This window comes from Erithacus rubecula (assembly GCF_903797595.1).
Source record: "Erithacus rubecula genome assembly, chromosome: 5".
Lineage (NCBI taxonomy): Eukaryota > Metazoa > Chordata > Aves > Passeriformes > Muscicapidae > Erithacus > Erithacus rubecula.
This window is the reverse complement of record NC_136687.1, coordinates 40,432,202-40,449,825: the sequence shown is the minus strand read 5'-3', so window position 1 is coordinate 40,449,825 and position 17,624 is coordinate 40,432,202. Positions and strand designations below refer to the sequence as shown.

At 36.9% G+C, this 17,624-nt stretch overlaps 1 protein-coding gene across 5 annotated transcripts in view; it reads left to right on the top strand.

Annotated features, from left to right (window-relative positions):
* Positions 1-16,990, top strand: part of LOC306801895 (uncharacterized protein) — a 59,127-nt gene extending 42,137 nt beyond the window's left edge. For 2 of the 5 annotated variants that reach the window (XR_013774214.1, XR_013774215.1), the window contains exons 16-21: positions 984-1,095; positions 5,762-5,845; positions 6,461-6,500; positions 7,359-7,482; positions 14,171-14,261; positions 15,174-16,990. Coding sequence is in view for 3 of the 5 variants with exons in the window: in XM_079305438.1 (XP_079161564.1) it covers positions 984-1,095; positions 5,762-5,845; positions 7,359-7,482; positions 14,171-14,261; positions 15,174-15,248 (486 nt within the window). In the remaining 2 variants the exon portion in view is untranslated. Of the gene's footprint in view, positions 1-983; positions 1,096-5,761; positions 5,846-6,460; positions 6,501-7,358; positions 7,483-7,632; positions 10,382-14,170; positions 14,262-15,173 lie in introns of those variants that run through there. The other 3 variants (XM_079305438.1, XM_079305437.1, XM_079305439.1) reach the window with 2 other exon arrangements.
* The last annotated feature ends 634 nt before the right edge of the window (positions 16,991-17,624 follow it).

The window sequence follows — 17,624 nt, the reverse complement described above, 5'->3', positions numbered from 1 at the left end:
AAAAAGGCCCCAGCTGGCAAATAAGTGCCACTCAGCCACTCTCTTATTCACCCCCTCCCCTGTGTAACAGGGAGAAGAATTGGAAAAATGGTAAAAAATAAACCACATAAGTTGAGATAAAGACAATTGGGTAATTGAAACAAAGTAGTAGTAGTTGGTATTGTTAAAAGGGGGATGATGAAAAAGTAAGAGTGGAATAAACCCAGGAAAGACAAGTGATGCACTGTAGAATGTCTCCCTCCACTCACTGACCAATGCCCAGCCTGTCCCACAACAGCGATCAGCAGCTCCCCACTCTCCTTATTTATATACTGGGTATGATGCTCTTTGGTGTGGAATATTGCTCTTGCCAGTTCAGGTTGGCTGTCCTGGCCATGCTCCCTCCCTGCACCTGCTTGCTGACAGAGCGTGGGAAACCAAAAAGTCCTTGACTTACAGTCTACTCTAAGTATTGCTACTGAGCAACAATCAAGTCCAAAATTCCTGTATTGATGTATCTTTTTAGCAGCTTTTACAAAATGTATTTGAACACAGAATGCAGAGAGAAGTTTGTCTTTAGCAACAGCAACATTAAGAAGAAAAGGGGCTTGCATCATGGAAAAGATGGAAATGTTTAAGTTTTGATATTCAACTGGCAAGAGTTGTGACACAAAATTCCAGTAGTGTTGCAGTGTATAGATGAGATGTATATATAGTGTATAGTGAGATGGAAAGAGATTTATTTTCCTTTAAAAGATACTAAATTGGATGGAGCATTTCTTTGGGGGTTTTTATACCTTTTTTTTTCCTTAAACAAAGATTTCTTTTAGGTTTATAATGAATTGTTACTGTATTGTGACCCTTTAAAAGGGAGCAACAGAGCCTTATCTGTAAAGCTATTACTGGAAGTCTACTAGACCAGTACATAATTAGGAATATGCTTTTTTTATCCACATTGCAATGGATTTCTGATTTGACTGTTTGAAAATCTGCTCTTTGTACAGATCAACCTGTTTTTAAATGGGCAGCATGTTGAGATATTTGAGGACGATCTCATGTATACATCAGATGAGGTGGTTTCATTTGATCTGCCCAAGATTAGCAGTGAATTGAAAGGTATGTTCATCTTTGTACTTGTGAATGTATCATTTGCTACCTTCGTCCTAGTAAATAGTATTAGATTTTTGTCTGTGCAATAAATTTTGCCTTCTTATATTATACATTTTTATGGCTGTTGCAAAACACAGACATCTTCTTGGAAGATGGTTAGTGTCATGCAATATAACATGTATTTGAGACTATAAAAAGTATGGAAGTTAATTTTATTTTAAAACCCCTAAGCCTTAAACACAATTGAAAACCAGGTAATGTTGGCTTGAAATTGAAAAATGGTTTTGCAATATACTGTAATCTTACTTTTTGTGAATCCTAGGAATAGTGTTCAGAATAGTGGACAGATGAACAGAATGACTTATGAACTTACAGCACTTAGACAATTAAAATTCACTTCTGTTCCATGTGGCAGCTTTCACAAAATTAACAAGAGCAGGATCAACCTGGAAGTGGTGATTTTAAAAGCAGCCATGCTGGGTTAATAATCCACCATGATGGTTCCTGTGTGGCTGCTAGACTTGTCTAACCAAATTCTCTGAGGAAGAAAAGAACCTTCAGAAGGGCTAACCAGTGAGCTGAATGGAGCAAGTTAGGATGTCTGCAATAAAAAGGAAGTGTTAAATCAGAGTTGCTCATACAAGCAATTATTGAAAGTGCTGGACACCTGGAAATTTTTGTTATTTCTGGTGGCTTAACTATATACAGCATTTCTTGAAGTATAGCATATTCCATAATTCCCTTTTGCCCAAACAGTTTTCCTTATCTTATCTCTGCTTACCAGAGAACTAAGAGAATTAACTTCAAGCTGTGGATTTGAAAATCTGAATCATGTGACTCTACCTAAAAGTTATGAGTTAGAAAAATTTCTAAAAATAATACTGGTGGTAAAAGAGTAATTCAGGTATTAAAGTCTGTGTATATCTAAAAATTAAGGCTGTTAAGGCATTTACATGTTAAGATTTACTCTGGATTCCAGATAAAGGTGAGTAGTGTTTTTCAAAACTGGTAACAGAACAGTGTAACAACTAATATGAGTCAGTAGGGAATGTTTGTATCACACAGAGAAATTTTGGAAAACATACATGACTGTGAGTTTACTGCCATATGAAAGCCACTGATAGTGTATGCCTGATTGCCATGCATGTATTCATTTTCCCTATCCAGGCTTCTCTTCAATACAGTGATTTGTGCTGTGCAGAAACAAGTGTGGTTTCAGCTCTTAAGTCTGTTGGAAATCTGATGTCACACCAGCATCTCTCAGCTCCCTGGGAGTTCTCAGGAGGGCAGCAGGATATTTGAACCATCAGACTGGACAAGTTAAGGAATAGGAAATCATTGTTCTGCTTAATGAAAGGGTTAGCAAGGGTCCTGAGTTTGGGGTCTTTTTCCAAAGTGACTACAGTACTAAATATTGGACAAGCAAAAAGCTATTGGACTGCCTAGTGCCTTTTTATAAATTGAGAAAACTTTGAGGTGCCTGACATCAGCATTTAACTACTGAATTCTCCAGGCCATTTTTCAGGCAAAACCCCCATTCTGAGAGAGAGCAGAACTTTTCTGGTTGTTTCCCCTGAGAAGAATCTCTAAACTTTTGCCCTTGGTTGTGAATATAAAAGTTTTCTGTGTGTGACTAAATACTTAGCTACTTCTGTGGCTTAATGTAGGACAGCATGGATGAGAAAGACAAATGGGTTAGACTGCAGAAGGAATAGCTTCTGATAAAGCGTTTTCTGTCAGCATTTAGAAAGAAGGAAGGTATTTTTCTTAGTTTCGTGATAATCTCAAGTGTGAGGGACTGTTACTTGTCCTTGAATAGATAAGAGAAATATGTGAAAATGGATTTAAAATATGCTGCTAGATGTGCTTCTGGGAGGGTGGAATTTGATTTTACCATTTTCCCTAGCTTTGAAGGGAATTCTTTTGTATATTTGTTTAAGATGTTTATTAAATGAAAACAATTTCCTGATAAACAGATCATGAAAGATAAATCAATTAGCGTAGTAATAAATGAGAACACCAGAATGCTGACTTGAACTGGTTTGTTTAAAGGGAGATTGTCAAAGACTGCGAAAAATATCTGATGGAGAAAAGATTTCTGCAGCTTAAGTAATTTAGATACTGTCAAATTTCAACCTTTGAAGAAGAAATACATTTTATACATTTTGTTTGAATTGTATATTGAATGAAATTATTAAAAATTATTGTGATTTCTGTAGTGTACAAAGTATGATAGTCTTGTCTAAAATGTGCTTTAGCTGGACTTTCAGATCCACTCTCAGTGGAGATGTTTAATCAAAAATAATACTCCCCAATTAAATATATTCATCCTTACATATTTTATGCCATATTTCCTGGTACATTTCTGCTTGCAAATGAACATGGAAAGACTGTGAGCTTCAAGCTCGAAACAAAACTCCTGTGTTCTTCTTCTTCATTGTATGCTTTAGCCTCTTCAAATTTCATGCTGCTGTGACTTTCTACCAGTGAGGAGCCATTGTGCCAGACTAAACTATAATCACTCTTTCAGCTCATCTTTCACAGTGACTTAATTAATTAATATATATTATAAAACTTTAGGTCTTAATTAAAACAGTTCAATGCTGTTAGGTTGCTGTTTGGGTAAATTGTGGGAAGATTTTTTGATCTAACTCTGCCAGTAGAAGAGGTTGCTGTGGTAAGACCCTAATTCTTCATTATTGTTTTCCTTGTTACTGCCACTCACATGTGCCAGCAGAGCTCCTCTTGTGAGTGTTGCCTGATCTGCTTCAACCAAACACAGATACTACACTGTACAAATTATGTGTCGTGTCCTACTAAGGCTTTTTTATTATCCAGTATATCTCCCACCTGTACCCAAATGGTCTTCAGGGGTCTGTCCAGCTGCCACTGCCACAGACAGGGTCAGTGAAAATTGCAGCCAGTAGGATTTGGACATGGTTTCTGTCTTACGCAGGTCAGCCTGGCTCATGTCTGTGTCAGCAATTTTCTGTGGGCAGGAAAGAGTTGAAGGTAAGGATGATTAGGTTAGAGCTGGGTTTACCTGATTTCCTGATGCAGTTCACAGCAGCATAGTAGGTGCACTGTGCTCTATGTGATGCCACTGGCCAGCATTTGGAGCATAAGATCTTTAATACTGGGTCTCCTACTCCCTAAAATTAAAACAAAATTTAAAAAAAAACCAAAACACCCACATTATATGATAGTCTCAGTAGAAGCAGTAATAGTACAAAAAGTACAAATTGATGTGTTTCCAGATTGCATTGTGCCTTGCAACATGAAGTTAGTCCAGCATAATTGATTTACGAGACCCTGTATATTCAGCTCCTTTAAATTTGGGATGTTTGTGACTTGCTGCTTCTGACTGCCATCAGCAGCAGTTGCACCAGAAGCTGCCACAAAGCAGGAAGGCTGTCGCTTCCCTGCTCTGCATATTCCCCCTCCTGCTGTCCAAGGAGCAGAGAGAGGGCAGGAACTGCCACTTGTGTCCAGAAGGATGAAAAAAAAGACAGGAAGGGGACAGAAGAGAGAAGGACTGAGGGATGAGAAGTTTGCTGTGAGTCAGAAGTGGGGATCAGTCTGTTATTGATGGTGAGATTGAAAAGCCAAGGAGGCCAGGGGAGTTGATACGGACATAGGAAAGTTGGATCAGAAGCAGAACTGACTGAAAATTACTCAATTTCGCTGCCTAAAAGCTTGGATATAGCCCATGCTTCAAGTTTCAGTGTTATGCCGTGATCAGTGAATAACTCAAACTCAGTAACAAAGTGGATGCTTCATCTCTCACTTTAGAGAACAGGAGATAGATGGTGACAGCCTACTACTCTTAGTAATCAACAATTGCAAGAGGTCTGTGCTGTGTAACTTAACCATCAGACCTGAGGTATATGTTGTGTGAATCCCATAATTTTGAATTTCTGGATTTGGACAGGAATGGGTTTGCTTTTTGATACATAGATGAATAAAAATATTTCTTATGAACTTCGTTCAGTGAAATGCAACAACCTCGCTGTTTCTTGAACATCCCATACTCAGATAGTGACAAGGTAAAAAAAATCAAGACTGGCTTTCTAGAAAGCATATATTTTCTTACATAATATTAAGATATTTACAGAACCAGTAACTTGTAAAATAAATCTTCTTTACAGCTCGATAAGAAAGTGTATAGTGCAAAATACAAGTGAGTGATGCATTGTCTTGAAAAGGAATTTAGGTTGTAACTCTTTTGTATAGGCATTAGCAGATGAAATGGAGGTTACAGAATTACCAGGACAGTAGCAACTCCAGGTATTTTCCACCTCGACTGGAAGCAGAGTGTTAAGTGTGTTAAGGGGACAAAAGTTACTGGCTAAGCAAGAAAAGACAAGCAGCTGCTGTGCCTCTTTCAGAGACTGCATTGCTAAGGCCAAGATGGAAATCATATGGAAGGCTGATGGTACAGCATTTGGCTGTAAAAAATTGAAAGGGATTTGGGAGATGCAGCAGGAAGAATCAGCTTCCTAATTTTGGCCCCCAGTTTCACTTTTTCTCTAGGTGCTCCTGTGAGAAGAAGGATTGGAAATGTTTTCAGAGTACTGCAAACAATGCAAAAAGCATGCACTTAAACTGACTCCTTTAAGAAATGCAATTATTTGTAGAACCTTTAAAATTAATTCATTTTTATATTGTACAGATCTGCCAAGTGGTCCACATACTTATCGCTTAGAAGATCTTGCCTATACTAGAAGTGGAGACAAAGGCAATTCTGCAAACATAGGTATTTTTGTTTCTTTTGCTTTCTGAAGTGATGTGACACTTTCACATGAGAGTTACATATAAAGTGCTAGTCTTAACTTTTTTAAACCTCACTTGACAATTATTTCTTGTAATTGTACTGGAACAAAAGAGAATATGTATTGAATATGGATTTTACTGCTGAAATATCTGCAGTCTTCTGATTAGCAGCTGTTGTAATCTGAGGTACTAAGAAAAAATACTAGCATGTCCTACTAAAAAGAAAGTGTTTTGTTTAGGGTTGGAAAGTTGGGCCCCTACAAATTAAGAAATGCCTTTTTAAGGTTTCTTTTGCACATCCATTGCTAGTCCTTCATGTGTGTATGTTATGTAATATAACTTTTTTGGTTGTCTGATCATGTATAGTATTTTCATACATTAATTTTGTAACACGTCTATAGCTAAAACATTGACCATGTTAGGAAATACTAAAGTTGTTCTCATACTTACAAGAACGTTGTTACTATATTGCTAATGCAAATGGTATATTTCAGTATGCAGTCTCTTTGCATTGATTGTGCTGCTTCTTGCATTGTTTAATAATTCCTTCTATTCCTTACTTCTGCATGCAACAAATGGCTCTCTTACTTGTTGGAAGATGAGAGCGTGTGGTGTTCAAAGCTCAGTATGAATTAAAGGTGCGTTTGGGATTTGATTTGCTATTAGCTGTCATGCTAAAACTGATTAATTTTGTTCATTTGTATTCAGGAATATAGTTTCCTTGTCCTTGTTTGTGAAACTGGTTTTTTTGGGTTGAAGATTGAAGCAGTGTTGATTCTCTTTTTTTCTTTTTTCCTTTTTTTTTCTTTTTCTTTCTCCATGATTGATCACTATTGCAATTTAGCATTGCCAAGTCATAAATGATGTATACATAATAGACTGCTTCAGATATAAAGAGACTACTGCTTTTCTAAGGAACAACACTAGCAACAACAAACTAAACCTCTAATTTAAGTCCAGATAGAAAGGTCCCTGTGACACAAAGCTGTTTTCCTGATCTTGCTCTGAAACCTCAGCTTCAGCATAAAATTAGCTGAAGCTCATAGAGCATATTTACAGCAATAAAAATGTAATTGTGACTTGTCAGAATCCCATGCAAGAGGTGGGGCAAGGACCAAACCTTTGGTCACTGATTATGCCTTGTTCTGATTAATTGTGGTTACTTAAATATCTGAGTCTTGCAAACCGTTTAAGGGAAGACAGCTGCCTGTGGGTTGTTTGTTGTTGGTGGTGTTGTTCTTTAGGTGTCTTTCAGTGGTAGGGACTGTTTGCAGCAGAAAAAATCCAGTGATCTCTTAGTGGTCACTTTGGTGTCATGCTCCACCCTACATCTCTACTGACAGAGGGAGAGCTGTCAGACTGTTGTGTCTTATTCAGGAGCTCATTAAAGGGGATCCATATGTGCAGTTTCAGTTAAGCGGAGAATCTCAAATTGGTTTTGAAAGGATAAATACAAATTGGTTTTAAAAGTTCTTGTTTCAACTAATGCCTAACAGGTGTGATAGCACGGCATCCCCTCTACTATCCGTACCTAAAGAAAACTTTAACTGCTCAAGCCCTGGAGAATTACTTTCAACACCTTTTAGAGCATGAGAAACCAGAAGAAGAACTAGTAACAAGGTGAGTCGTTTGCTGTGTGGCCCACAGTTGTATGGTAGATACATGATGGTATCAGAAATTATCCTAAAATTCGTTATCATAAATATTGCAAACCTACTTGTATTTTCTTTGGGGTTTTTACGTATCTTCCTTTGCCTTTTTAAATAACAGCTTGAGCATAGTCACTGAGAAAGAACATGAACTTGGGCCTCTCTTGAAGCTGGACAAAGGCCGTGAATCCGTTTAGTGAAGGCATTTAAATTCTCAGAATTAGCTTAGTAGTGTTGGAGCTTTCCTTTGTTTTGTTTCAGAACAGAATGTCTTTACTGACTAGAAATAGCTTCTAGCGCCATTTGAGAAATTTATCTTTCCACTGTTTTTGAACCATTTGGAAACTGTAGGAGCCTTAGTAACGTAAGCTCCCTGAACCTCTGAGCCACTGCTGAACTGAGAGTTAGAAATCTGTTAGACACTACCTGAAGGACATTCGCACAGCCAGTGTAGTGTGGAGCCCAAACTTACCTGATGATCCATCAGAAATGGACCCCATACTGTCCCTGTTTCTGTAAAGCATTTGAATATTAATGAAGTTCACTCACTTCAGAGAAAGTATTCCTTCTAGTACCCCACTCTCACCCACTTTAGTGCATATATACCAAGCCAGAATTTAAAGAAAGAACATTAAAATCTGAAGGAGAATACATCCTAAACAGGACACTTTTATGATACTCATCTACTAAAGAGAATCCTCTGCCAGCAGATAACATTCTTATTATTGTGGTATGGCTGATGCTCAGGGCCCTTCCTGGGGACTGAATGAAACATAAACTGTTTTTGTTGTAGCATGAGGTAATGAAGCTCACTCTCCTAAGCATGTCCAGTAAAACAGTGAACAGATTTTAACCTCTTTGAAAACAAGCAAAAGCTGAATACTGCCACAAACCATTCAGTCTTCTAAAACATGTTTTGATACAAAGTTATGCTGCACATAAGAGATTTTGCCCAAGTCCTTAATATATTTCCATGGGTAGTGGATAAACTATTAACTGTCTTTTGTTTGTTCAAAGAGCTTGAGTAAGAAAGGTACAGCTCAAAGCTCAGAGAGAGCTTGGAGTTATTTTAACTCCTGATCTTTGAATTGTAAGTGCTGGTTCTGTCTTCATAAGCAGCTTAGTGCGATCTCACCCACTTTTTTGTAAGTGCTAACAGATCTGTGTATCTAATAAATTGTGATACTAAGAATTGTAATTGAATCTCCTCAGAAGCCAAGCAGATAGGAGAAGAAATAAACAATGTCATGCCTTCTAATGATACTTCTAGAAATGGATTCATTGCCATTCCTTAATGCTGTTTATGTTCGTAAATAAAAGTAGAAATTTCTTCTGTTTGGATGAAGCCAAATTAATTTGACTAATTAGGTTATCTGTTTGTGATTTTGGCTTCCTTTAATGATGTGATAATGGAGCTCTGTGAGTGAATTGGAAAGCTACTGGGGAAAAAGAATAAAACCTTCTGTGGAAATACTTAGGATTATAAGGATTATGCTCATGTGCTTCAGATTGTATAGTTTCTTTTTAAATTACTTCTTTATTTTTTAGTTTTAACCATCATAAAAAAGAGCTGTCTTACTGTCTGATTTTCCTTTATTTCCTTTATTTAAATGGTGAGTAGTTAAAAACTATGTATTAGTTTTGCTACTACAAACATACCAAGTATGATTGTACCTCACTACAGAACAGTCTGTTAACCAGTTGCCTTTCAAGTGCTTTTTCATCAGAGGCATTGAATAGGTGTAATAAACAGAGAAAACATGGGATTATTTTGGTAGAGAACACCGAAAACTCACAACTTTCTGGATCTGCAGGTTAAATAATAGCAAAAGATGGTCTTTCAATCCCCAGATGATCGCTTCCCACAGCAGAGCACATTCTTAAGAGACCTGAGTATCTTAAGATATGGAATAAGAAGTTTTTGTGCAGTGGTACTAGGTCAGTTATTTAAGAAGGATAGTAAAACTATCCTGTGAGATTTATGCTGTTTTCATCTTCTGAAATGGGGTATATGTAATGTTTTGAGAACATTTCAATGCTCAGAAATATTAAAAAAATGACAGCTGATTTCTTCCTATGCTGTGTTTTCACCAAGAACTGAAGAACAAGAAATGTGGATGCTGATGCTTCTAGATGTTTTTTTTGTACATACATTTATTAGGAAAAATAAGTTTTTCTCACAGTATATCTCAAATGCAAATACTTCTTTAAGACTATGGACTTGGTTTCCGCTTTCCTATGATGGAAAGTATCTTGTCTTTTCCTTGATTTAAATGCACTAAATAATTTTATATCATTATTTTTTCCATGCATTTTAATGAGAAATTCACTGGATTCCTGGCTTCTCTGAATATTATGGACAGCACTTTAAAGGAAGTAGTCAAGCAGGTACCTCATTGTGCAGAAGCATAGGAATTCAGCTGGAACAGTGAATATTCCTTGTCTTACTGGTCTCTGTCACTTAGTATTCTTTGAAAGGTTTGTTTTCTGTGTTTTTTAAAAGCAACTCTTAAAGCATTTAATCAAATTGTACAATTAGATTTTTTTTTCTCCTTTAGATCTCAGTTAATTAACCTTAAATTGTTTAATTATGCTGAGTAAATGCCTGCCAGCATTTTGGTCAATGTATTGTTGCTGCTTAAGACTATTATAATGGTTATAGTGGCTTTTTTCCTTTTATTGTGCAAGTTTGTTTTCTGTGTGGAAATATTTTGGATGCTCAGACAAGCCTTAAGATAGTGAAGATGCTGGCCTTCATATATTATTTTGTAATCCTCATTTTAGCTAATTATCCCACTGTAAATACATTCTCAAAGTAAATAAATTAATATGCCACATGTAGTTGTCACATCAGTGGGATTTTCCCCTTACTGACAGCTTTACTGAGTTAACCAGGTAATAGTGTGGCTGTAATAATAGAATGGGTACAGTGGTATGCCAGAGATATCCTTTAATCCACGTGGTCAGAGAAGCAGCGTCCAAAAGCAATGTTGTTCAAAAGACAGGCAGTGACCAAAGACATGGGGGAGGCGTTGGGTTCACAATATATAGGGAATACCTGAGTGTAGAGGACCAATCCCAAATGCACGACCTTATATGTCAGAGGTCTTGAACCAACAGAGAATCAGGCCTAGGAATGAGATTTGCTTTGGAATGAGCTAATTAGCATCTTCACAGTGCCCAGTTTCCCAGGGCCTCAGGTTTGTCTCCTGTCTCAGTTGGTTCAACTTCCACATCTCCCCCTTCTTTCTTGATTGCCAAGATCTTTGGTAAAGAATTTTGAAAAACCCTTAACATATAATTTAACTAGCAGGGTAACATAAACACAATAACAACAGACACAAAAGTCAGTAAGCTGGTTTTGATTAAAGATAGAGCCCAACTAGGTAAGTTCCAATTTTTTAATAGTCTGTTGAACCAGACATCTTCCTTTTGTAACTTCTTGAATCTGTTCTTGAGAATTTGAATACTGTAGTGAATGGACTTGCTATGATCAGAAAGGTTCATAGAATACATGCTCTTGAAGTCCTTGCAGCCATGCCCGTGTACAAAGAGTAGAAAGTCTATTGCTGCACTGTTTTGCAAGGTGGCGTGCCTGATGGCATCTACGTCTGAGTGCAAGCCACCTAATGCAACGGAGGTAACATTTGGTTTGTTTACTCAGGAGGCATGCAAGATAACCTAATTGACCTAAGGCTTTTGCTGCTGCTACCCAGGGCAGTAAAAGGGAGGCAGCTGTTCTTTTGCTTTAACTCCAGTATGTGACATCATAATTGCAGTCAGATTCAAAGTAATGTGTGGATCTTTTTACTCTATTATTTTCGCTATGAATTATTTTTATTTTGGGTGCCAGCAAAGTAAGCCTCCCCAAGCTACAAAGTCTACCCTTAATATGTGATGGAATGGCAGACCATACTCGGTCCCTACAAATTAGAAACACACCCTGCAGTAGCTGGAGAAGCTGGACCGAGAAATGACAGGGGACACTTTATTACACCATCAGCTCTGATTTTTGTAAGCTGCCTGGTATGGAGAGACATTTTCCCTAATAATTTTTCTTTTATGATTGTGGGTCTTTCAATCATTTCCCACTTTGGTTTATAAAAACACCTTATGCAAATACCCATTTTCACAGAGCCAAGAATTTCTAGCTCCTGGGATTCAAGTGATGAATGCAGGAGCTTCTGAGTCCAGTGATCCCTGGCATCTACAGGGTTATGTTTCTATATGCTATGAGGATTGTTACCTTCCATACTGTGGGTGGAATTACTGATTATTGGCGATACATCCATAGGCAGCTCTGCCAGGCTGGTCATCAGGACTAAAAACAATCAAGCACAGGGTGTCTTGTTACATGTTTCTACCAGAGTTACCCATACATTTTGTTTTGGTTTCGGGACTATCCTGGTCTTTACAAGGAGTATGGAGTTGATCAGGATGGCAGCAGTGAGCAGGAGTCCCTTTGGAGTCATATTTGACAGAACAATCTAAGGAAGAGCTAAGAAAGTTAGGAAAGTGTAACAGTTTTGCAGCAGATAGGTGGTTGTTCTCAGGACGTCCTCTCCTCAGATTCCATTTGGGGACAGCACAGAATTTTGTGGAGATGAAACACATGGCACCCCTAAAAGGGATTTCTCATATTGAGAGGTACCTGTAAGGTTTTTCAGTTTAGCTGGGTGATAGCAAACCAAAATAGGAACTCTCCGCTGTGGAATTGTGGAGTTCCTGAAATGAAATTCTTCTGCTTATTTGTCTCTGCTTTTATATGCTCTTCAGTTTCTCTCCTGATTTGTTTTTCCTGATGGATTTTCATGACACTTCTTTGGAGAGATGAGATATTAGGAATTGAAATTCCATCAGTCTAGTTCTTAAGGAGACATCCTCCAGTTGTGAAATTCTTTCCTGCCTGGAAATCTTTGCCAGCTTTTCAGATTAAAATTTATAGTGTTGTGCTTTGCTTTGGTAAATCTCTGGTTTCCATGGTGTATGGTAACTGGAATTAGAATTTTTCATTTAGTTTTTTAGAAATTTTTTTGGGGTTGTCTGGTTGTGCTATATACTTGATTATGGTATTAAATTTAGTAAATTAGGTAAGTAACTTACTTGTAAAATCACTTTATTCTTCATATTCATGTCATCTAGTAGAGCACTGGTGGATTAATCTACTTTTCTCCCTTCCCAGTGAATTTGCCTTTAAGTGTGATAATGTTGTCTGTCAACTAGTCCTTGAGAAAGGGCAACAGGATACTGACCCCAATTTTTTTTTTCTTAATAACAACTAATAATACTAAAACTAAAATAGAAGGTGTAAATGAAAAAGTAGAAGGAACTTAAAGGTAAAACTTTTTGCCTGGGAAATAGAGACACTCCATGACTACTTGCTTTCTAGAGCAAGAACTGAAGTGATTGCCAGACTGCCCAGCAGAATCATCTCCTTCCACAAGAGGCTTGGGTCATATGCCCAAGATAAAAGGGCAGACTGGGCTGTGAGCACCAGCAACAGCCATGGTTTTCACAGTGCTCAAAAGGAGCTGAAAGAGATAAACCTCAAAGTGACAACATCAGCAGTATAAGAGCACTGCAAGAAATTCCACCTATGTTAGGGGAAAGATTTAAAGAATCTGTCCCAAACAAATGAAGGTGACTAAACAAAAATAAGTGATGTTGGAGAAAGCAGGATTTAAATTGCAGCAGACATCTGGAGACAGAGTGAGAATTGGATATCATCTTTTTCTGTTAATTCCTCATGGTTTGATGATGTTCTGATTTAAATCCTTTCCTATGGAATTAAAGCTATCAGGTACTTAGATGAAGACAGTATTGGAGGAAAGCAAAACCAAAGAAAACCAACAATAGAAGGAGGATGACAAAACACTGGAAAACTGCAAAAATAGGCAAATGGAAATGTACTGTAGACCTATTTACAGAATTTGTAACAATAGGAAACCACAGAGTCATTTGCCAGATTGTTACAGAAGTTTCCAAATTGGAGCTGCACCAGGCAAAAGCAAGGATGGAAAAATCGTTACAGCAATGGTGGAAAAGAAACATAGGTCTGTCACACTAAAATAAAATTTTCTCTGAACAAAGTACATGGCTCCAGGAAAGCTCTGATTTGATTTTTCTATAAAGTTACCTGTTTGTAAGAGTTGATGTAATGACACATAGATGTTTCTCAGTATTGAAGAGGATTTTTTCAATTAGGTGGCAGCATTTGTTAACAAAAGTGAGTTTCAGGAATTAAGTGATTGTACTTTTCAGTATCAGAACTAGGAGCTAATAAAAATACTTTATTTTGCTCATCATGTTGTCCAGGTTCATACTGGATCTTGAACCTCTGGCTTACAGATACGGACTTCAACTCATAGAAAGAAAGAACTCTAGAAACAACCTTACTAGAAATAGATGAGTTTCGAATAGAGGAGAATGTACCTTACGGTATAACTTTAAAACTATTAAGGGCTGTTAATTTGGAGTAAGAGGAAGGAACAGGAAGGCAGGTAAAGCCTAGTGTTAATCTTGTTACCTTTTAGATTTGACTCAGCAGTGAGATGTGATCAGAAGCACGAAAATTTTGCATGCTAGTTTTTGTTTTATGTTCTCCACATGTGTTTCTTCCAAAATCCCCTGAGAAATAATTTGCAGTTTTTATTTTACAGATACGAGTTGCCAGGAATTCATGGATTAAATTTTGTTCTGAAGAATTCCCTTGGTGGTGGTGGTATAGCATCCCTAAGAAGTGACCCACAGGCATGTATCAAAGCAATAATTTTATCGTAGTCATCTTTTATGGGTCTCTTTATAACCAGCATTTGGGCTGGAACTGTGAGGTTTGGGGTTTGACTAGCTCTTTTTAATTTCCTATTAATAGATATTGTCTCTAATTCTGTAAGGTTTTAAAACAACATAGGAAAGTAGAAAGTGGATTTAGACTATTTGGTGAAAAACACGTATACTAATAAGGTAGCACATCTTAAAGAGCATAACTGATTTGAAGACTACCAGGTTTTTGGCGCAGCAGCAAAATCAGTTTTTCCAAAAGGCTGTCACATTTTGAAAAATGAAGATTTACTAGACAATTCTGATTGTTTCCAAGTATATACAGAAACCATGCACTGTAGGAGAACTCCTCATTTTTGAGTATCCTATGCCTTCTGTAGTTAAAATACTGATAAATAATAGAAACATGAAAAACAGATGGACATGAGGTCTTTTGTGTTGACGTTACGTGAATCTGAAAGCAAGACATTTTTTTCATGTATACAATCTGAGTATTAAATATTTAAAACCTCTAAACCTGAAGATGAGATCCTGAGCAATGCTATCTATGGCTCACACAGATGTGCTCATAGACTCAGAAATGCTCATGTGTAAATAATCTCAGCAGAGTCAAGAAGACTGCTCACAAAGTTAGGTGATGCTATGTGTGAATAGATAGAATTGAACACCAAATAAATTGATTTTAGTACTAGGTACCAAATAAATGGAAGAAGCTGTTCAATCTGCTCAGATTTGGATGCATGAAAACACAAGGAACTTAAACTGAATTCTCACACTGATTACAGGAAAAACATTAATATAAAATGGTTTAAAAAAACTTATTTTAAAGACAGTATATTTAGATAGTAAAATAAAATATTGGTTTGGTTCTTTTTCTTACAGGGTAAAGCACTTGGCCAGATGCTGTTGGATTTCCAGATTAAAAATGTTCCTGATTTAAAATCACTGATAGAGTAACAAATGTTGAATATATATGCTTTTAATATTAAGTGGTATAAAAACATGTTATAAACAAGAACTGGCTTCTTGAGTGAGATTTTTTTTTTTTAAGTTAAAGAATAGAAACTTGACAGTTACTTCTCAGAGGCTTAGCTATATGGCACAGATTAGCAAATGTTTTGAGTAATACCAGACTAATAGCTTTGTCTGTGCTGATAATGTTTCTTGTCTAGGTAATACAGTGGATGAAGAATCAGTTTATTTCCTGTAAAATAGAATTAATCAAATTGCAACATAATATTTAATTATGAGACAAGATAATCTTTAAGATGGAAATTACCTCCTGTTTGGTCCATCTCTCTTTTCCTTCTCCCATACTTTATTTGAAAATGGACTGGAGTGTTGTCCCGTCAGCTGTATCTGTCCTGTGCAGTGAGTAGGGCTGGGTCACCTGCTCTGCATTGCTGGGAAGTCAGCACTGTCTGGTCCTGGGGAACAGTTTTCCCTGTTGGGCAATAAAGAAAAGTAGTAATTGGTGCTGTTATACAGTGACTGGTTGTAAATGCTGACCTTTGGTGGTGATCCACCAAACTTACAGCACTTTGTCTGGTTAATGACAGACTTTGTTATTACATTTTCCAGTATCTTTTACTAATTAATCCTTCAGTTGAAAACCCTGATTAGAAGTAAAGTGCAGATGTTAGAGTGGTAATAAATTTGAAGATGAGGAAAGGGGAGTCTGCCCAGTCACTCCTTTTGGTGGTGCAATCCTGGCAGGGATGAAGCAGGATGGGGTTATTTTGTTCCAGGGCTCTTAAATCCTTGATTTGTGCAACAGAGTCATGCCTGTCATTTGCATTGCCCTTCCCACAAAACAGTGTCTTCTGCTGTGAAGGAAAACCATGTTGAATGCAGTATACTCTGTCTTTCTTCTGACTCATAGTTATGAACTCTACATCTCTCTTCCTGCACAATATGATTAGCATGTTCAAATTTGGATACTTCTGAACTTAATCTCATTAAGAAGAGACTTAAAAATCTGTATCATACTTCCTGGGACAATCGCAAGGTGGAAATTCTGATAACTGTATTTTCTCTGCAGAAGCCATAAAAATATTACTCCACATGTTCAGGCATTTTATATTCAGAAATTAATATTTTTATTTTGAGGAGATTGTATTAATTGTTTAGTGCTGGCAAAACGAGGTATTAGTAATACCAGACAAAATTATGGAAATAAATATTTTTTTTAATTGTCACCAAACCTATATGTTAGTTCCTAAATTTCCAGTGCTGTCTATCACTGTTATTAATATCCTAGCCTCTTGCTTGCTGATAAGGACTATGCAATGAATTGTTCCCCTTTCCTGTGGTTTTGTTCATTTGAAGGAACCATAAATGAATGCTTTATCTGTCTAAAAAATTACTGCCCGAGCAAGTCATAGGTACTATCCATGCATACATGATTGTCAGGTTATAAAAAATGAGTCATTGCTTCGTTGCAGAAAAGTAGCCAGTTTAATAACTTCAAAGAGAAAATGGCGTGCAGGTTTTATTATGTTTACAGTCATTGTTTGTTAGAAAACTCTCCTTAATAGTTTGGAAGCTGACTGAGAGGAAGTAAAAAAGTGACAGACCTCAGCAAACCTACAAGGATAAAAAGGCTACAGTAAATATTTGCAGTTCACTCAATATGCTGCTTAAGTGACTCTGGAAATGTGTATGTAATAAGTTTCTGAATAAAAATGAACATTTCTAAATTTTTTTTAGTAATTTATGTGGTTTCTTCTACTGGAAGACAGTGATACTTAGTTCAGAGGTTCTTTGGAGTTATTTCACTTGCTTTCAAGTCTCATGCATTGTCTTGCCAATTCCTTCTTTGTTCAGATTTTGTCTGTTCTGTCCCTAGTCTTTGTTAAATACAAAAACCAAAACAGTAAATTATACTGTTTTCTGGAGAGCTGGTCACTTGCAGCTCTGTAATGGAAGCTGTAGTTTGCTGAAAGGAATGGTACAGTGTTCAAATGGACTGGATATAGGAATACAAAGGTGTTATTTTTTATCTCTGGTGTAGCCCTTTTGGATGTTATATAACCATCCTTCACAAACGTGTTTTCTGTCCATTATTTCTTTCAGCTTAAACCAAATGGCATTGCTTTTCAGATACTTTTCTTGCAAATTATATCCTTCAAAAATCCCTATCCAAAGCTGTTCTTCTCCTTGAATGCCTTAACATGTTTTGAATTCATCGAACAATGCAGTCCCAGATGATCTGAAAGTAAAGCTTGAGTCATGGAGAGAGGTTTGATAAAATACAAACTATACACAAAGGTGAGCATGTATGCAGTCAGCATTGGTTTAGCTTCAGTCAGTTAAAAAATTCATTTTGCTTGC